The sequence below is a fragment of the Gopherus flavomarginatus genome, chromosome 5, assembly GCF_025201925.1.
Source record: "Gopherus flavomarginatus isolate rGopFla2 chromosome 5, rGopFla2.mat.asm, whole genome shotgun sequence".
NCBI lineage: Eukaryota > Metazoa > Chordata > Testudines > Testudinidae > Gopherus > Gopherus flavomarginatus.
Genome location: NC_066621.1, coordinates 11,442,563 through 11,462,210, shown reverse-complemented (window position 1 = coordinate 11,462,210; position 19,648 = coordinate 11,442,563). Strand labels below are relative to the sequence as shown.

Below are 19,648 nucleotides of genomic sequence, written 5' to 3'. Positions count from 1 at the left end.
CATCCTGCACAGCTTCTCAGGACAGAGCACCGCCTGAGGGTGCAGCGGCTGATAAATGGAGAAACAGCAAAGGACACTCCTGGACCCTGGCGATAGTGGTATGCAGCCCGTCCCACCACAAGATAACCGAACAACTATATTGTGCAGGGCACCAATGCTCCAGCCTCTCCTACCATGTCACAAACTCTAAGCAGAGACAGGAACCTGGGTTAAGTGTTGCGGCTTAGTACATTTCCTGTTTTAAAAAAAAAAAAAAAAAAAAAGAGCAGCAAAGAGAAGTCATTCAAACAAGATGTCAGTTGCAATGTGTTAGCACCCACTAACCCAGGGCTCACCCTTCTCCTTTCTGGCATGGGGCTTAAATGAGGCCGGGGAGAAGAGCAGGGCCTCTGAACATCTGGCGAATTCACCTAAGGGCTGCCCTTGCTGCGTAGAGGTAAGAACCTTTAGATCTGTGGCTAGCTATGGATGTACAGAAATAAACGCTGACCCTGTAAAGGGAGGCAATTTGTGTCTTGTTCTTTAACCCGGAGTTTCAGCCTGCATGATTGACACTGGGAGGTTGTAACATGAGCCAGCAAGGGATTTTTTTTTCTCTTGAAGTTTGAGTGTTACAGCATGCAAAAGAGAGATAAAGGCCACGCTTATTAATTAGGAAGAGTAATTTTGGGTGGCCACGGAAGAAAATAAAACCCATAAGTCGCCAGCAAGGGCTCCGAAGTTTGCTCAGCTTGGGGGTGAGTACTAGATCACACGTTTCTTTACGTTTCTTTCTTGCTTTAAACGTTTGAAGGTATTTTGTGTTTAAATCAAGCGTATAAACAAGTCCCACTTCCTGGGATGCACAATAAGCAGGCTCTGTAAAGAATGTAGTCAGAGCAGGTGAGAAGGTAGCTGAGCAGCTTGTAATGAGAAAGAGTCTAACAAATGCAGCCTTTGAGTATATGTCACACACCCGGATGAATAGGCAGCAGCACTCATATTCAGCACTGGACTGGGCCATTTTTTAAATATGAAAATATAAGCAGAGAAAAATATCTTTTCCAGGGCCTGAAAAGTTTGGAGGCCAATTGTCTTTTTATGGGGAGGGGGGAAGGAGTGAGTTCACATCCAGATCCAGTTTCTAAGGGTTTTCAGCTCTAGGGTGTTGGCATAGGCCCAATCATTATGTACTTCAATGTCAGCGAAGCTGTTCACCAGATCTACCCTCAGCCTGCTGTGCTGAGGAAGATTGGGCATGAGAGAGAAAGCCCAGAACAAGGGGCACAATGAAACTATTAAGTCAAGAACATAAAAGCTGTGTGGAAACAACATTTTAAGTGTTTTATGTGAGTTGCCCAGTTCTGTTATTTCTCCAGCTGAAAGTCTGCAACAATAAAAACAAATGAATAGCAGATTTTGATGAGACGCAGAGGGGGACGAGTGGAAAAATTAAGTGAAAAAAAGGACATTTCAGGGACAGTGAGAGGTTCGAGAGTCAGCAGCATCTCCAAACAAATAATGCAAAAAAAAAAACCCCTCAAAACCCAAAAGTTCAGGGCCATTTAGAAAGTGATTAATTTCAATATTATCTTGGAAGTCTTCATTTTCCTAGTTGGCTGGGGGAGCGTTTAAGGTGATGCGTTGATGGCTAGTTTGCATATATTTCTCCTACATAAAAGCACAAGCTCTTCGGATTGTTATTAAAAGGCTGTTCTCATATTGGAAAGGAGTTCTTCCAGTTAAAGGAAAACATTTCAGTGACATGCTCTGGCTGTGCCATTATAAAAAATGTGTTTATCTAAAGTGGTTTTTTATAGGCAGCTATACTATTCTGTGGGGCAGATTATCATCAAATCTCCTCATCTTTCCTCCTCCTTCCCCAAAACCTTACAAACTTTTTAATTGATGCCACTAATTGCCCTCAGTGTTTCCATCAAAGTCAGTGATTTTCCAGTTGTTTGGGACAAAGAAATGCTAGTGAAATCGCTTATTTTTATTTGCGAGTGAACAAAATTTAACCTGTTTTTTCAGAGACTAATTTTTCTTATTTTTTCTTCACTTTAGTTGATACATTTTTTCTTTCAGGCAGTCAGACTCTCAGACTCAAGAGTGATGGGAGCATTATAAGTACCTGGATAGAGAGTTCCCAGAACTTTGAAAGGATTTAGATAGGAATTTGATCTTATCTATCTACATCTCAATTAGTCTGTCTTTCAGCTCTGAGTGCAAGAGTGTATGAAGCTGTCTAGTTTACTAAGACATTAAGGACTGGAACAAATGGTTGCTATGAAACAATATAATATATGTTAATGAAAATCTGAAAAATGTTTGCTAGGAATGGATATTACTACCACACTCTTAGCCTACTGGTCCAGTGGCAAGAGCCCATGCTCTGAGACTTTATGTATATGATGGGTGCCAGTTTATGTTCTTTCCAAGTGAAAAGATGCTGGCATATGTCCTCCAAAGCTCTGTGATCTGATATGAATAGGAAACCTAAAGCTGGAAGAGAGCAGCCTCTCCCTATTTCCAATCTCAATTTCCAACCAATCACCAGACACTATCAAAAAATTATTTTATTTTTTGTTTAAATGACTGTAAAAGGGCTGACTGCTCACAATTACACTGGTGTAAATCAGGAGTGCCTCCACTTAGTGATGTTACTCCCAGTTGACTTCTATACAACTCAGAGCAGAATGTGACCCTAAGGTAAAACCTTGGGTACTTATCAGAACTGCACCTTAATGATTGAATCATTTGATGTTCCTCAGTCACTAAGGCTGGGATTTTTCAAAAGCATTCCGCGTTGGCCTAACTCTGCTCCTGTTAAAGTGAATGGTAAAACTCCCACTGACTTCAGTAGGAAGAGTTAAGTCAATGCTTCACACCCACTGAAAATCACGCCCTATGGGTATGTTTACACTGTAGCTGGGAGCATGTCTCTCAGCCCAGGGCTTGAGCTCCTCTTTGCCTTTTCCCTTCAGTCAGGGTCTGTAGCTCTGGTTCTTAGTTTCCAAGTGTTCTTGTCAAGTGTGTCTTCCAAGCTGACAGCAACCTTCTTCATATCTTCCTTCAGCATCTCAAACCACCTTTTTTAGGAGATCTTTGTCCTGTGTCTACTAGTTTTTGAACTCTCTGGCCAACACATCCTACATCTTGTCATTTCACATGACCCAGTCATCTCAGTCTATACTCACTCAGCTTTTCTGTGATGGAGGCTACCTGAATCCTGGCTTGTATCATTTCATTGCATAGCTTGTCAGCTCTTGTCTTACCCAGCACCTGCTTGAGCATTCTCCTGTTGGCAGTGTGAAGTAGTAGTTGTTCTCTCTGTTTCACTGGTCAGCATTCTGACTCACATATCATGGCTGACTTAATCATGATCTTATACACTTGGCTCTTTAGTTTACCTGGCATATCCTTATTGCAGAGAATTCCTGTCAACTCTCTCTATTTATACCAAGCACTCGTCAGGTGATTCCTAACATCTGCATCCACATCCCCATCATGGCTCCACAGTATACTGAGGTATGTAAGTTATTGCACAGCCTTTAACTCTGTACATCTAGTTTTACTGGCATCATGTTGTCCCTCCCAACAAAGCATTGCACGTATTCTGTCTTTTGTCAGCTGATTCTTAAGCCATTTTCTTCTAATGCAGTCCTCCATAGTTCTAGGTCCTTTTCCAGTTTGTATTCATCTTCATAGCACAAAAAGTATGCTCCATGGAGCCTCTTCTCTAATGTCTTGCATTGAGGCGTCCATTGCAATCACAAACAGGACTGGGTTTAAGGTGGATTCTTGATGTAGAGCTACACTCTCAGTGAATGCTTTTCACTACTGTAATGCTATCTTCATACATATCCATCACAGTCCGAACATGTGTCTCTGGTAGATTGCACAACCGAAAGCATCACCAAAGCAATTTTCTAGGAACCTTGCCCTAAACCTTCTCTAAATCTACAAACATCAAGTGCAGCTCCAGGAATTTATTCCCATACTTCTCTTGCAATATTCAGGTTGCTAATACTGCCTCCATTGTTGACCTTCCAAACATAAATCCAACTGGGTTGTCATATATTTGATACTCCAGCTCCTGCTAAAATCTTTTCTCTAATTCTTTCTAGCCATTTCACAGTGTTACCCATTAACTTGATGGTGTGACCCTGAGAGCCCCTTTATGCCAATTAGCAAAGAGTGCACCCAACAGAATATTTAGCCAAACTATGTCTCAGAGTATCCTAAAAAAACGCGTGTGATGTATGTACGGGTTGTGTATATAGAGTTATGTATTTATGCTGGAAATATGTTCTTAAAATATGTTGTGGAGGCAGCTGATAAATTAGCCTGCCCTAGACAAAGGAATGTGGATTTACCTGTCTGCATGGATCAAGCAAACATTGGAAGAGAAAAACATCATGGCTTGATTACAAGCACAGGCCAATAGAAAGACATTTGTATCAAAGGTAAACAAAGTGATCAAGTGAATCCAAAAAAGCAAATTGACCCAAGGATGAAGAAGGGGCTTGGCACTTGCACCCCGAAGAATAAGCAGCAGGGGAGAGGAACTTTGTCTGGATTTATTTTCAAAGAACACATTTCAAAGGCTTTTTGGACTAAGGAGACAAAGGGATCAGCACCCTTTGATGCTGTGAATGGTGGATCCTTCTGCCTGAGTGGCTGGGGTGCTCATAGCTTGATGTGAGTGAGAAAGCTGCTCAGGCAAAGATTGTAGCTTGCTAAAGTTAAGTTTCAGTCACTAGAAAGTAGGTTTGGTTTGGTTTGTAACCAGACCTGTCTCTTTTCTTTTGCTCACGATCACTTAAATCTATATTAACGTATTATTAGTTATACTATAAACCATCCCCATCCTGTTATATTAAAGTGAGGCGCATATCCTCAACTGAGCCAACAGGCTGAGGTGTATTCTGTCTCTTTCAAGACAGGAGACTTTGTTCATTTCGATGAGTGTCCAAGTGAGAGGGACTGCAGGCTGCAGAAAGATGCCTCTAGGAGACTCAGGAACCAGGGTTCACTAAATGTTACCTGCAAGGCAAAGTTTAGAATGGCAGAGTCTGGAGATATTTGCTGGTGAGGTGGACAGAGTGGTGTAGCAGGAGGCTGTCACACTGTTTAAGCTCCAGAAAAACTTTCTCTTGCTGAGGCAGAGCGGTAACACAGTGAGCCTATGGTTCTGGACTCCCTGAGAAGAGCATGACAGATGGGTTGGTAATTACTACATTCCTGCACATCTCCTTTACCCTTGAAGATAGGGACCAATGTGCTCTTCCTCCACTTGTTGGGCATTTCCCAGTACAGAAGGTTGAAGAAGTCTGTCATCATCACCACGACCTCATGGGTGAATGCTTTAAATCAGGGGTTCTCAAACTAGGGGTTGGGACCCCTGAGGGGGTCACGAGGTTATTACATGGGGGGTCACGAGCTGTCAGCCTCCATCCCAAACCCTACTTTGCCTCCAGCATTTATAATGGCATTAAATTTACAAAAAAAGTGTTTTTAATTTATAAGGGGGGGTCGCACTTAGAGGCTTGCTATGTGAAAGATCACCAATGCAAAAGCTGGACAACCACTGCTTTAAATGCCTCATTTGGTACACCGTGCACTCCCACTGCATTCCCATGTTTCATCGTCTTCAGTGCTGAGGTTCCACACTGGTCATAGGTCTTATGAAGCTGTTGCTTGCGCATACTTCCCACAACTATTTCTTCGCATTCTCTTCACTGAGCAGTTTCTCATAAAACCTTGGCCATCTCCTAATGATTTCGCTATCTTCCACCAGTTCTCTTCTGCGTTCTTCTTTGACACACTTCGCAGCTGCCAAGTCTTCTGAGTTTCTTGGCTAATCTATATATTCCTTTCTCCCCTTCCTCTGTTAGTAGTCATGCATAAAAGCTTCGAAATGCTTTCCACAACTGCGTTTGTTTGGGGGGGGGCGGGTAGCAGGGCTTGAGCTAGTGTGCTAGAAATAGCAGTGGGGAAGCTGCAGCTCCAGTTACCAAAAAACTACCCACGCTCAGACAGGCTTGAGAGTCCATCTGCCATCTGAGTTGCAATGTCCACACTGCTGTTTCTAGCATCCTAGTTTGCTAGCAGGAGTCTGTCTCACTGGGTGGGGAGTATCGTTTCCAGCTGCAGTGCAGATATATTCTAAATGGCCAGTTATTCAAAAGAGCTTCGCACTCAAGGGCTCCTATTATCCTCAGTGGGTATAGAGAAGATTCTCCATCGCTCTGAATGGGAGCTGCTGGCTCTGAGCACTTTTGAAAATCTGGAGACGGGAATTTTCTTTTTTCACTCATTTGCATCAACCCACAGTAACTCCACTGGAGTCAATGGAGATAAAACCAAGGTGAGTGAAAGGAGAACCAAGCCCTCAGCTTGGATCCTGTTAGCTAGTCAAAATAAAATGGATATTCCATCCCAGGGCTGCAGTGTGATACTCCTCCCCGCAACGCCCAGAACCGAGCAGGGCAGACCCCTCCATCACACACTGTGTGGGCACTAGGACCCAGGCGATGCCCTCCACCTCCTGCACCCCACCAGCTATGTGTCCTTGAGGAAAACGTGCAGGCTAATAAGGAGGTGTAGGAGGGAAAATGTAACATTTTAGGGATTTTGTCAGTGTATGTCATGTTATGCTCTGTTTTCTCCCTCACTGGTGAAGAGAAGACCCAAACACCTTCCATTTGGCCACAGTCTAGTAAAACAAGTAAGAGGGAAGCTTGCAAGTGAGCAAAGAATTCTGTAGGAGGAAGTGGAGGGAAGGGATTATCATTCACTCTGCACATGTACACACTGTAGGGAGGTAATGCCCAAACAAAGGAGCTCATTCTTAGGGCAGGCCTCTGGTGCAACCTACCTGCTTTGCTTGAACTAGACACAAACAGAAGTGGACGCAAAGGGACAGGGCTGAGCAGTGCCATTCAGCTCTCCTGCTTGCTCTCCCCTCATCTGGAGTCCAACAATGTTTCTAACAAGAGTAAACATTCATGTATTTAATATTTACAACAGAAGGGGACGGGAGGCAGTGCCACTAGCCAGGAGAATTAAGGACACGGCATTACAGCCAGACAAGCTTTGGTGAGGAAAAGGAAAGAAAAACGTGCAGAGTGCAAACTGGAATGTACCATTTAAGTCAAGCTATTGCAAAAGGTGAGTGGAAAGGAAGAGGAGCTGAAATAATGCAACACTCAACATTAGGGTGACCATTATCTTCAGATAGGGCTCTTAAAACTGATGAGACAGAAACAACATGGGATTTTTCCAAAGGTTCTGTAGAAAAACCCATGCAGACAAGCTCCATGTCCCAGGCCTCTCTGGGTGTGCACAGAAGGCAAACAGGATTTAGAAATACGTGCAGCTGCATGAAAAGTAAATAATATAATAGCAAATTTCCTACATCTATAGTTAGTCTTTGAAAACAGCGTGGAAAAATATATGTATGGAGGAAAGGAATGCAAGGCCACTACTACGGAAATACCAGGAGCCATTATTCTTGCTGCAGTCTTACTCTTTTAGGTGGGCCAAGGGGTTATAACTAGGAGCAGCAGACTGAAACTGAGCAAAAAAAAATTTAGACTAAACAGCAGGAGGTATTTGATAATGGCAAGATCTAAGATTGAAGAATAAATCTCCCAAGGAAGGTGGTAGAAACTTCATCATTTTGAACATGACTGAAACTGAACTGGATAAAGCACTGGAAAATCTACTTCGGGAGCAATCCTTTATTAGCTCCCAAGTGCGTGCATGTGTATATTTATCTATGGCTGGGGGTAGAGAGATGTCGGGAAAAGGATGCCACCTGCATCCACTGAATAAGGAGAATATTCCTAGAGTTGGTGTCTCTCATACATTTATTCAGCCTCCAGCCTGATCATTTGTTTTCACTTAAAATGTCTGTCCCTCCCCTACTCCCTTTGCTTTCATTAGGATAGAACTTCACCAAAGCAGCCAGGAGATCATCACAGGTTGGTGTGTTGTGTGTGGAGCCGTGGACAATATGATCAGTCAAACTGAGACGTCCCCGCGCCGGTGCAAGCGTCTGAGTGAGAGTTACGATGAGAAGTGCGAGCGCTGGCAACGGACCCGTGAGAGCTTGTGGAGGAGAAACAATGTCACCACATGTCGCCATGTGAGGCAATGTCGGAAAAAGGAGGCAGAGGAGCAGTCCCAGAGCCCACGCCAGAAAGAGTTCCTGAAGAGAAGGAACTTAGCCACCGAAGAAGAAAAGAAACAAGTGAGGTTTCTTACTGGGACACCGGTATCTCCGAGACTAGAGTGTGCAACAGGCATCCCCAAGGAAGCATCCTGCTGGATGGATTTGAGGTCACCCACATCCCTCCAGGTAACAGCTGCAGCTATGACAATCGTACTTTTCATAGATGGTTGGCTACTTACTATGCCATTGATAGTTACATACTATCCAATGTTCACTAGAATCAATGGGAGTCTTTCCATTGACTACAAGAGGTTTGGGATTACGGTCTAAATATTTGATGGCAAAAATTGAGAATTCAATAACAAAAATGGATATTTCCTTGACGATTCACAAACTTGATCAAGGGCAAGATTTTGTCCTGTCACTCTTGTTGTGTTCCTCTCCTGCTTTCAAAATCTTGAACTTTGACCCAGAGGAAGATTTGCAGCCATTTCTCGTAGTTCAAACCTAAATTTTGGTAGCAAAATAATTGTGCAAATTGTGCAAATTGATTCTCATTCTCATCAAAAGATCTGAGATGATCACTCTAAGCAGTTGGCTTTCTTTGGATGAACCTATGGAAGCATGGCTTCCCACCAGCATCTTTAGTGGGAGGAATTTTCTCATGTTGAGTTAGTAATGAGTGTCTGATTGTGTCCTAATTTCAGCATCCTTCTTACAAACTACACATTATCCTATATTTAGGCTTGGAAGTATTAGATTTTTATCAGTAAACATTGGTAAACATTCATATCATCACACATATACAACCAATAAAGTATTTTCATTGATAGTAACCAAAATTTACAGATAGGTAAAGTTTTAAAAATGCTGTTTGAGAACTTATTGGCGTTTGATTTAAGGATATTTACATTGTATATTTTGACAAGTAATGTTGACTGACCCATAATTTCTCTCAGCTGTGAAAAATTAAATGGATAAAAATCAAAATGACTCTGCCAAGCCTACCGATGTTATACGCAGCCAGCAGTGAACCAGATGAGCCAATGCATTTAATAAAACCAGATTACGATCATACATAAATGCTCCAGAGGCAGACAATCAGGTCGTACCTTCTAAACTCACAGCCTTTCAAATGAAATAATTCCCCCATCTGTTTTCGTACCTAAGTAAAGTTATCCAAGGGTCTTTTAACTTAAATGAACAACCAAGGACAATAACATAAAAGCACAGACATGCCCTGGGGGCTCCTCTACAAGGCATGAGTGTGGAGGATAATTATTTACCTCATGCTACCGTTTACTTCTTTTGATCGCTGGGTTTAATTACATGCCAGACAGCAAGACCTTGGAGCAGGCGTTCACATGCTTGCAGCCCATGTGCCTGTAACTTTGGCTGCAGAACTACTCTCATCCTAGTACCTGCAGGGGGCTCTGAGGAACTGAAGTAAGGGAGAAAAGAGTTCATGCTCTTACTTCCAGAGATCCTGGAGAGGCACTCAGATATAACTCTGATGAGTGCAGAACAAATATCTAAGCCTACAACTAGCCAGCTGCTAGCAGTAATGCTAGCCAGGAGCTAACTCAGGGCATCAAAAACTCTTTTCTTAATCTCCGTGTGGTTAGTGAAGCAACTGGCCTCCTGGCCTCTCAGAGGCACTTTCTTTCCCTGCTGCTTCACAGTCTACCAGCAGTTAGCAGGTTCCCCCACTGCCCCATCAGTGTTGCTGAGTGGCTTCACCTTGCACTGACTCCAGTGGGAGTTGAGGGTGCTCAGCACCTTCTGAAAAATTAGGCCTCAAACCCAAAAATCACTGTATCCTTCAGTCTGCACCCATGTTATTCCCCAGGTCAGTTGCACAGTCTATACCAGGGGTCGGCAACCTTTCAGAAGTGCCGTGCTGAGTCTTCATTTATTCTCTCTAATTTAAGGTTTCGTGTGCCAGTAATACATTTTAACATTTTTAGAAGGTCTCTTTCTATAAATTTATAATATATAACTAAACTAGTGTTGTATGTAAAGTAAATAAGGTTTTTAAAATGTTTAAAAAGCTTCATTTAAAATTAAAATGCAGAGCCCCCTGGACCATGGCCAGGACCTGGGCAGTGTGAGTGCCACTGAAAACCAGCTCATGTGCCGCCTTTGGCACGTGTGCCATACAGAGCAGGTGCAAGGATGTTTCGCGCCCTAGGCGAAACTTCCACTTTGCGCCCTTCCCCGTCCCCCCACCCTGAGGCACTCCCCGCAGCAGCTCCCCACCACTCTCACCCCGAGGCGCCCCACCTGTGGCAGCTCCCCACCCCCCCTCCACCCTGAGGCACCCTCCACCCCGCCATAGCAGCTCCCCCCCCTCGGCCTGGGGAGCCGTGCGGCAGCTGCCCACCCCAGCTCACCCCTGCTCCGCCTCCTCCCTGAGCACGAAGTGGCTGCTTCACTTCTCCCACCTCCCAGGTTTGCAGCACCTAAGCTGATTGGCGCCACAAGGCTGGGAGGCGGGACAAGTGAAGCAGCGACGGCGTGCTTAGGGTGGAGGCGGGGCAGGGGTAAGCTGGGGCGGGGAGTTCCCCTTTGTGCCACCCACCCCCCTTACTTGCTGCAGGCGGCCCTCCCCGCACCCCCTTGCCCCAGCTCCCTCCACTTAAATGCCGGCGATGACCGGGGCAGCCGAAGATCCAGCCGCCACAGTCGCCACCAAAGAAAATGCCGCCTCCCAAATCCTAGCGCCCTAGGCGACCACCTAGGTCACCTAATAGGTTGCACTGGCCCTGGTGCCATAGGTTACCTACCCCTGATCTATACAATTCAAAGTGACACCATGCCACTTGGTTAGTTGCTTCCCCTTCTCTCTCCTTATTTTTAATAGGCCATTATAAAAATTCAACTCTCATTTCATTTCAGAACTACAGAACCTCCATGGTCCTTCACAAACATCCCCAGCACAGCCTCAATGATCCTCGCATGCAGAACTGGCACTCCTGTGGCATTTCATCACAAAACATCCTCCCCAAAGACATCTCCAAGCTTAGCCGAGGTACAAGAAGACTGGCTAAATGAGGCTTAGGTTTTGCAAAAGGGAACTCAAGCTTACTGGGATCTGGGGCTGCATTTTATTTAAACCTCTGAGGTTCAAGGGAATCACCTGGATTATTTTGGTTTGGATTCCCAAAGCAGGCAGAGAAAGTGGATCTGTATTGATAAAGAATCCCCTCAGGTGCCAAATCACAATGTGCTGGAACCTGCACCTCTGAAAATCAATGGGTGTTTTGCCTTTGAATTGCATGGGAGCAGGATCAGACACAATACTAACACATGCCAAGAGTTCCTGTTCCAGTGTTTAAGGAGGATGTTCTGTATCAGCCAAATCTGACATTTTTCCCTTTCCAAACCCTGCATGATAAGAATATGTTGATTCACCAGGTGCTATTCTTTGTGCTGAGTCAGTAATGACCTCGGTGCCCCAGCCTGCTGCAAAATGGTACTGTGCTGTAGAGGGAGCCATCATTGCATACAGACGTAAAATGGAGGCTCTGAACACTTACGATCATTAAAATCTCCATTGTGCTTTTCTCAGAAATAGACGTGTTTGACAGTAGCTTGGCCAAATTTTAGCTTAGGTAAATTACTTAAATTCCACTTGCATTTTCAGCTGCATACTCCCGCTCTAAATTGTTGTGTTATGCTGCCGTGTGCAGTTTAAACTGCCATGTGTCATCCCAGAAATGGCTACATTTCTGTAATGGCTGAAATAATCCCTATATATAGTTGGTAAAGTACTTTATTAGCCTTCAGAATGAAAGGCGCAGCTGTGAATGAGGGGTTTTATACTAGCTATCTGCTGACAATTTAGGAACCAGTAGCCCACCCTCTCAATTTTATCTTAACAGGCACTCAAACATTAACAGATTCTAGTGCAATAAAGAAAAATTCAAGCCAACAAACAGAGTAAGTATTTTGTCATCTATTCTATTAGGAGCACATTTTTCCTGCTTCTGCGGGGCTGGGGATTCACGGATTCCTGAAAAGGCACTTTGACGTACTTAGATGCAAGGTGCTATACGAGTGAAAATAATTATTTTTATTGGCATTATTTATTGTTCTATGAATCGTCATATGATTGCTCCTCTTCCTAGCAAGTATTTTCAGCGCACCCATTCTTGTGATCTTTTTCATAAATCTGTATCACGTCCATCTTAAGAAAATCCTTGTCTTTTTTTTATTTTAGCTGTGGCATAGCAGTGCTAGATAAGGTAAGCAAAATGTATGAATAAACTGTACGGAAATGCCTACGAGAATCCTGTGGTCCTAAGAAACATTAACGTTAATGGGCCAAATTCTGCACTTCCAGGGTTTGAACAGTGTCAACGAAAGCAGGATTTGCTCCTGATTATTTCTTATTGGAATGTAGATGACAGAGATTGCTGGAAACTAATTTACTGACAGGAAGATCTATGACAGTACATCTAATGCAGTAGACAGAGAGAGTCTTGTTCCAGGGAAAGCACTGATTGCAGTAAAATACCTACTTTGGGTTGAGCCAATGAATGACAGAACAGCTATATTATTGCACAAGCCTAAGCACAGTAAAGGTCTGTACAGCTTATTACCATTGCCCAGGGAATGTGATAATTTAGGGTTCCCATTTAATTCTTGTTAGAACTCATACCACTGATTGCAGTCTCTGGCGAAATCTTTTCACTTATGGACTAAGTGATTGATTTAAAAATATAATCAAATAGAAGGTTTGCACCAACTGAATTTGGATTTTACTACACTTCTCTTTCACTTTTAGGAAATCATTCAACTTTCCAACTACCTCAAGGTAAGCACAAAAATGATAAATATGGTTCTAGAAATGGGTGGAAGGTGCGTGTGAGGATGTAGCTTTTACTAAACTGGTATCATGCACTTAGTTTTAAGGTGGCCAGAAAAACAAAAGGAGCAGCTACTGAAGCCCAGGGAATAGGTTCCCAAAACACAGTGAGGAGTGAAAATAGCTCTAATGAGTCCTAGAGGGGAAACAGGTCACCCCTGGATGTCCAGATGAACTAGGGTCAGTGAGACACATTCAGAGCACCTATATTAGCCTAGCTTTCTCATTTTGCCTACAGGAGGCGTTACATCGAGAGCTGCTGCTGAAGCAGAAGATGGTGATTTTACAGGAGCTTTTATCGACATTGCTGCAAGCATCAGAAAAATCTTGGAAGGTACCAAATGGCTATGCTGCGTACAGATTATGCCAGGATCTGCCAGGGCAGAGTCCCATGCGTGCAAGGGGGAAAACTCCATCAGGTCTTGCTTATTTCTGCCAGCTGAATTCCAGTTCTGTTTCTGGTTTTCTAATTTTTGGATTATCCTTCTCTCCTAAAGGAGAAAATGGTATAGCTCTGAAGCTGAGCTGTGTCTGCAAGGGGACATGACTGAACTCAGAACTATTTAACTTGTGAATATCATTGTCCTTCCTCACAAAATTGTTTCATTTTAGGGCCAACTGAAAAACAACTCTCCATTGTTATGAAAACTTTCTTCTTGTTTGAAATTTTCACTCCTTTTTTTTAATGCTTTTTTTGAACAAAAAATGTTGGGATGAAACGTAAGTTTTCATTAAGTTTTGAACTAAAAATGTTTCTCGTTGTGTTTCTTTTTTAAAAAGTTTTGAGGATTTTTCCCCATTTTCTGTCACTCATGTTTCTCCTCCTTTTCCAGTAGGAAAAAAGTCTAAGATCGGGGGAGGGGGGGAGGGGGAGAAGAGATCATAAAAAAATCTTAATTGCCACCCTGAAAAAAGTTTTCACTTTGAAACAAACTTTTGTTTCAATTTTTTTGAGGGGGAAGGGGAGACCAAAAGATTTGAGCCAAAATGAATTTTTTCACATCATTTTTCATTTAGATTGAAGCACCATTTTTCAATTGAGAAAACACTGACTTTTAAAAAAAAAAAAAAAAAACAACCACCCCATTTTGTGTATTGAAACAAAGGGGGAAAGAGGGATTTTAACAAGAGGGATAGCCTCCGTAAGCTCTGCAACAGCTTGTTTCTGTGTGTTCTCCTGCCAAAAGCTGTCAAGATGAGTTGCTAAATAACAGTGCCAAGAATGAATCCAGAACCGAACGGAGCAGGCGTCTCAGTTTAAACCGCCAGCGTATGGGAAAGAATTTCATTCTGATGAAGGTGCTAGACACAATCCTGGAGGCTGAATATATCTATTTATCCACCAAAACAGATACAATAGAGAGAGCAGCAGAGCAAGCTTCTCCCATGCACTGTATCTCAATCCATTCTTGATATATGTTGGAGGGAGCCCCTTCAAGTTAAAGTCTGTTCACTTCTTTGCTGCTCTGTTGAGACAAGCAAACAGGAGATGACGTAGAGCCAGCTGCGGCAGCAGTTTGTGTTATATGGACACTCTTCACGAAGCACAGGCCCGGGGCCCTGAATCAGCAAAACACTTAAACACACCCTTAAGTGTTCTGCTGAATTAGGGCCTCCATCCCGCCATATCTAGTTGCCGTGGCTCATCAAACAGGTAGCGGATGGTAACAATTTCTGACTTCAGCTGACCCAGAGTAGATTTTTTAACCAGCAGCCTGGAGGTGACATTAAGCAACTACTTCTGAAAAGTGTAAGCCATTATGGACTAAGTCATGAAGCAAATTTTAAAATAGAAATTTAAAATCAAGTTGCACTGCAAAATATTTGCTGTTAAAAAACATTAATTTGGAACTAGACTGAAAAAAAAAAGATCTGACATAGTTCTGTCAGAGCAGAGGAGCCAAGTGATTGGGTGAGATGGAGCAAAAAATGTGTTAAGATGTACTGCGGTTTGAGACTTCCTCCGTAAAATGCTTCTGACAAATATAATACTAGCAGGAAAAAACACACTGACACACACGCTGGCAGGAAGTAGCCATGAAACCTCAGATTAGAAACAGGTGGGTGCACTTTGCTTCTTAATGTCTTTGCTATAGAAAATAGATTTCTCTGCTCCCTCTGCTTTAGCCTGTCATGAGACAATCAAAATGTATTTGTTGCTGGTGGTGTAGCCAACAGAGCAAACAAAGTAAATGATATTTAGAAATTGGTCCTCTGGGAATAATTTAGCACATAGGATGAAAAGAATAGGCCAGGGGGAAAAACGCTCAGAGAGGCTTCTGCAAGACCATGGCTGGCAAATGAAGTTGCCAGACTCTTAGAGGTCCCATCTGGAAATCTCTGTATAGCATATTAGGTGACAGTTGCCATGTCCATAACTATCTGAGGCACCAAACCTTGAGGCAGCATTTTAGAACCAGTAGCTCCTATAATGGAAAGTCTGAAGGGAAAAGAAAAATGTGATCATGCTATACAACAATGGTCTGGTCATAATTACACTGAGAATTCCTGTCAGATCCTACTTAATATTTGTGGGTGCATCTAGACCAATATAATGAATGTGTTCATCAGTACAACAGGAATATATCTAACAGTTGGGCCAAGGGGCTACATTCAGGACTGTAGGGTTCCATTTCCTCTGGGTTTTATTCCTAGCTCTGCCACCACCTTCAGCAACCCACATAACCGATCTGTGTCTCCGTTTCCTCATGTGCAAGCAGCAGGATAACAACCGGGCTGTTGTAAAGCTTAATTACTGTTTGTAAAACACTTTGAGACCTTCAGACGAAAGGAGTTAGCTAAGTTTCATATTGTTACGGTAACTAGTGCTGATTTTTTTAGACTTGTCTTTTGAAGTGTAAAAACACCACTGGAATATATTTTTTCCCATCCCCCAAAATGCTGTCTGACCTTGGGAAATTTGGGAAATTTTCTGCATAGTTTAAAGACTCTTTCCACCCACTCGCTGCCACTTTCAGGGTTCACTTTTCTCCATTTTATTTGGCATGGGCATGGTGTTTGAACAAAGGGAATGCAGTCCAAAAACAATGCTTAAAATTGCTTCTTTAAACCAGGAATTTAAAATGACAGGTTTAAAAAAAGCAAAGAGGGAGGGAACATTAGATACAGTCTACCAATCATTGGCTAGCCAGGACACCACAGAAAACATGCTGTGATTCGCTGACAGCTGAACAGGGATGCAGCAGAGGGAGGATTTTGCAGCCAGGTATTTTGGAGTGGTGACTGACCATAGATGTCCCAATTTTGGGGAGCCCAACCTGAGATCCAGAGTACCAAGCATCCGGCGCTTCTATTCACTCCACATAGAATTGAGGTCATCCAGTCTCTGAAAATCAGGCCCGAGGGGTACCCAAGGATTGAGGCATCCAAAGTCAGCAGCCACTTTTGCAAACACTGGGCCTCCGACTAACTCTGAGCTCCCTTCTGTGCCACCTTCAGGCTGTTGAGGCAGGGATCTGCGAGAAGTGTGAGCTGCCATCTTAAGAGAACTCAGACCTGAGGAACAACCCTAATGTAACTGTGAGAATGAACAGCTAAGAGGGGCATTTGTGGTGTCTTCTTAGCAATCCCTTCTGGGCTGGTAAATACAACCTGAGCCTTGTCAACAGTTTTAAGTTTCGCCACCATGGGTATGTTGGTCAGGGGTGGGTTTTTTCCCCCCACACGTAACCATCATAGCTGTGCTGGCAAAAGCCCAGTGTAGACACAGTTATTCTGGCGAAAGACTCCTTTTGCAGAGTAGAGCTTACTCCATTCAGGGAAATGGTCTAAGTTACGGGGACCAAAGGGCTCCTGTGGATGAAAGCTGCATCTCCATTTGGGGGGAGGAGGGAGTTTGCTGGTATAAATCTACTAGTACCAGCAAACCCTGTCAAGTATAGACAAAGTCTGATTCTCCCATCTGGCCCTCTGTGCTCTCTTACTCATATATATAGAGTGGGTGAGAAATGCAACCACTCTGACTTGGCAGTGCTTTACATCCACTTTCCACAGGCTTAAAAAGACTATCAGTAGAATCTGGCATGAAGTCTCTTCTGGTTGCTTGCATCTAAAAACATCTCTCAAAATTCCACCCCCTTCTTTTTATTTTATTTTATTTGTTTTTTACAATTGGTCTCTAGTTTGTTATGGGAACTGACAGCTGGATTTATTGGACTTTACACTTTTGGGGCTGGGATGCGCAAACATCTCTGTGTTGACAGAGTGCCCGGCCTGCCAGGGCTCGGATTTTACTTGGGACCTCTGGATGCTACCATGATATAATATTAAATAATAACCCAGTGGATGTTAAGCGTGGCTTCACACAACAGTGAGCGGCAGGGGTGTTGACATCCTTCAGATCAGAGGTAGAAGACGAGAGTCTAGGCAAGCACTTCGCTAGAAGCCTTGCCTGGATTTGCATACACCTTGCATTTTACAAATCCAACTGCAAAACCTGATCAACATTGGAAAAAAAATATGACTCAGTTTCCCCATTCCTCTCTCCACCCTCAACAAAGCTCCTTGTAGTACAAACCCAATCTGTTTTCTATGGAAGCTGCTGAGACAAGATGCTGCCACCAGCTGGAGCCGTAAGCCAAAATTTTGTTGCAAGATTGAACCGTGAAGCAGAAAACAAGGCTGTGTGGGCTGGCTTCGGAGCAGTTCTGTTCTCAGTACAGATTCATCCAGAGCAACCATGTGACTCCTTTGCACCTTTAACTTTTCTGAGAGCTCCTGCGTTCCTATAATTGATAGAGCTGGCTAGGAAAAAATGGGGAGGGAAGAGGAACTGCAAGTGTTTCCTTTTTTTTCCTTTTTTCAAAACTTTGAAATTCTAAATTTTTCCCCGCTTATTTTCGAAATTTTGAAAGTTATTCTAAACTTTGACTTTGAAAATAATTTGGCCAACCTTGTTATGATACTAGGAGCAAAAGAAAAATCAGAAACATGAGTGAGCCAAAGTATGATGGATTCACTTAGAAATCTGCAGAGGTGGTTGTGTAATTCAGTATTCCAGACCTTGCCTCAATTGTTTCTTCCAGGGTCAGCTGAATGAACACAAACTAAAGGGTAAACTGAGGGCCCTTGAAAATCAGCTTCACACCTGTGCCCAGGTAACGTATGACACTTTTTTTTAAAAAAAGCAAAGAGAACAGATAGAAAAAATTGCATCCAAGTAAAAACAAAGAACAATGTAATTAGATCAGGTCTTACTTTCCAGAAGGCTTGTATTAAATAGGGTGAAAAAACTGTTACATTGTTTGCTGCAGCTTGTTGCATTTATCCATGTACGTGCTAATACTCAGATCCAGTGAGATCACTGAGACTGGGCAGTACCCCATCAAAGGTAGTGGTGTTTGAGACATTTAAAACTGAATCAGGACAAAGTTGTGGAGAATGTATTAGAGAGAGAGCAATCCTGAATTGGATTCTGGTGGATCTTTTTGAATTTCTAGGCTTGTCTCTCACCAGTGGGTTAAGAGTCCATTGATCATATTTAATCAACTGTCAATTCAATTGTCCCTTTAAAGAATTACTCAAAGGACAGTGTGAAGAGGATTCTGATGGAGATGGAGGACCAAAAGCAGACCTACGAGCAGAAAGCAAGAGAAGCTCTGCAGAAGCTGCTGGAGGAGAAACTCCAAGCACAACAGCAGCTACAGAATACTCAGGTGAGGAAAATGAATCCCACAACAGATGTCCTAGCTAGATGGATGGGCCCGTTTTCAGGCTGCTGAAAAATATAATCACACAGCCAGTTCAATAACATTGGGCCCAATCCTGCTCCCAGTGAAATCACTGGAAAATCCCTGGGCTTTAGTGAGAAGAGGATTGTCCCTTTTACCATCTTCAACAACTGTGCAAAATAATATATTTTAACTACTGAACAAAGGCAAAAATGGTTGTCCTTCCCCTCTGCCCCCTACCCTCCAGCCCCATACTTAACAGTGCAATGCCTCATAATAAGTTTGGGTGCGTGTGTGTAGGCATATTTCAGTTGTCTGAGCCAAATGATGGGTGATTAAATAACATGGTGGAAAGGAGAAATGCTGCTGCTTTGGGCAGCTTCATGGTTTGTAACCTCGATGTTGCTGTGTTTTTTAAACATACGTCCAGAGCTCTGGCCGAGTGCCCTTTGGTGTGGCTTTTTTTAGACCAAAATCCTAACAAATAATGCATGCATTCAATGAAGTGGGTATTCACCCATGAAAGCTCATGCTCCAATGTGTCTGTTAGTCTATAAGGTGCCACAGGACACTCTGCTGCTTTTACAGATCCAGACTAACACAGCTACCCCTCCGATACCTAACAAATAATGTCACAGAGTCCTCCTGTGCCACATTTGTCCACTGGGCCAGTGAACAAAGTAGCATTTTCAACACTGGAAAACAAAACACTATGACAAAGCAGCACAGAAATAATCTGTTTTAAATCTACAGAAACACACAAGAGTTCAGGTAATCCCCTATGTCAAACTCACGGCAGTTATACTAAACATTCCTCTTGTATATACTGTCATATATGTACCTTTAACTTCCAGAATGAAAAGCTCCTGCTTGTTTCTCTCCCCCCCATCAAGTGGCACCGTATTCTAATGCATCTCTGTGCTACTT

The 19,648-nt window shown here is 43.1% G+C and overlaps 1 protein-coding gene and 1 long non-coding RNA gene across 6 annotated transcripts in view; one reads left to right on the top strand and one right to left on the bottom strand.

The window, feature by feature from the left end:
- Positions 1–146: 146 nt before the first annotated feature.
- The window catches only part of TRAF3IP3 (TRAF3 interacting protein 3), a 28,284-nt gene continuing 8,782 nt past the window's right edge, over positions 147–19,648 (top strand). For 2 of the 5 annotated variants that reach the window (XM_050957074.1, XM_050957076.1), the window contains exons 1-8: positions 8,003–8,347; positions 11,060–11,192; positions 12,046–12,103; positions 12,384–12,408; positions 12,951–12,980; positions 13,270–13,365; positions 18,077–18,148; positions 18,566–18,706. In XM_050957074.1, the coding sequence (XP_050813031.1) occupies positions 8,003–8,347; positions 11,060–11,192; positions 12,046–12,103; positions 12,384–12,408; positions 12,951–12,980; positions 13,270–13,365; positions 18,077–18,148; positions 18,566–18,706 (900 nt within the window). Of the gene's footprint in view, positions 437–494; positions 738–8,002; positions 8,348–11,059; positions 11,193–12,045; positions 12,104–12,383; positions 12,409–12,950; positions 12,981–13,269; positions 13,366–18,076; positions 18,149–18,565; positions 18,707–19,648 lie in introns of those variants that run through there. The other 3 variants (XM_050957077.1, XM_050957078.1, XM_050957075.1) reach the window with 3 other exon arrangements.
- On the bottom strand, positions 246–8,039 carry LOC127052946 (uncharacterized). The gene is made up of 2 exons (XR_007774909.1): positions 7,941–8,039; positions 246–444 (listed from the first exon to the last, which is right to left on the bottom strand). It is a non-coding gene; the product is annotated as an uncharacterized LOC127052946 (long non-coding RNA).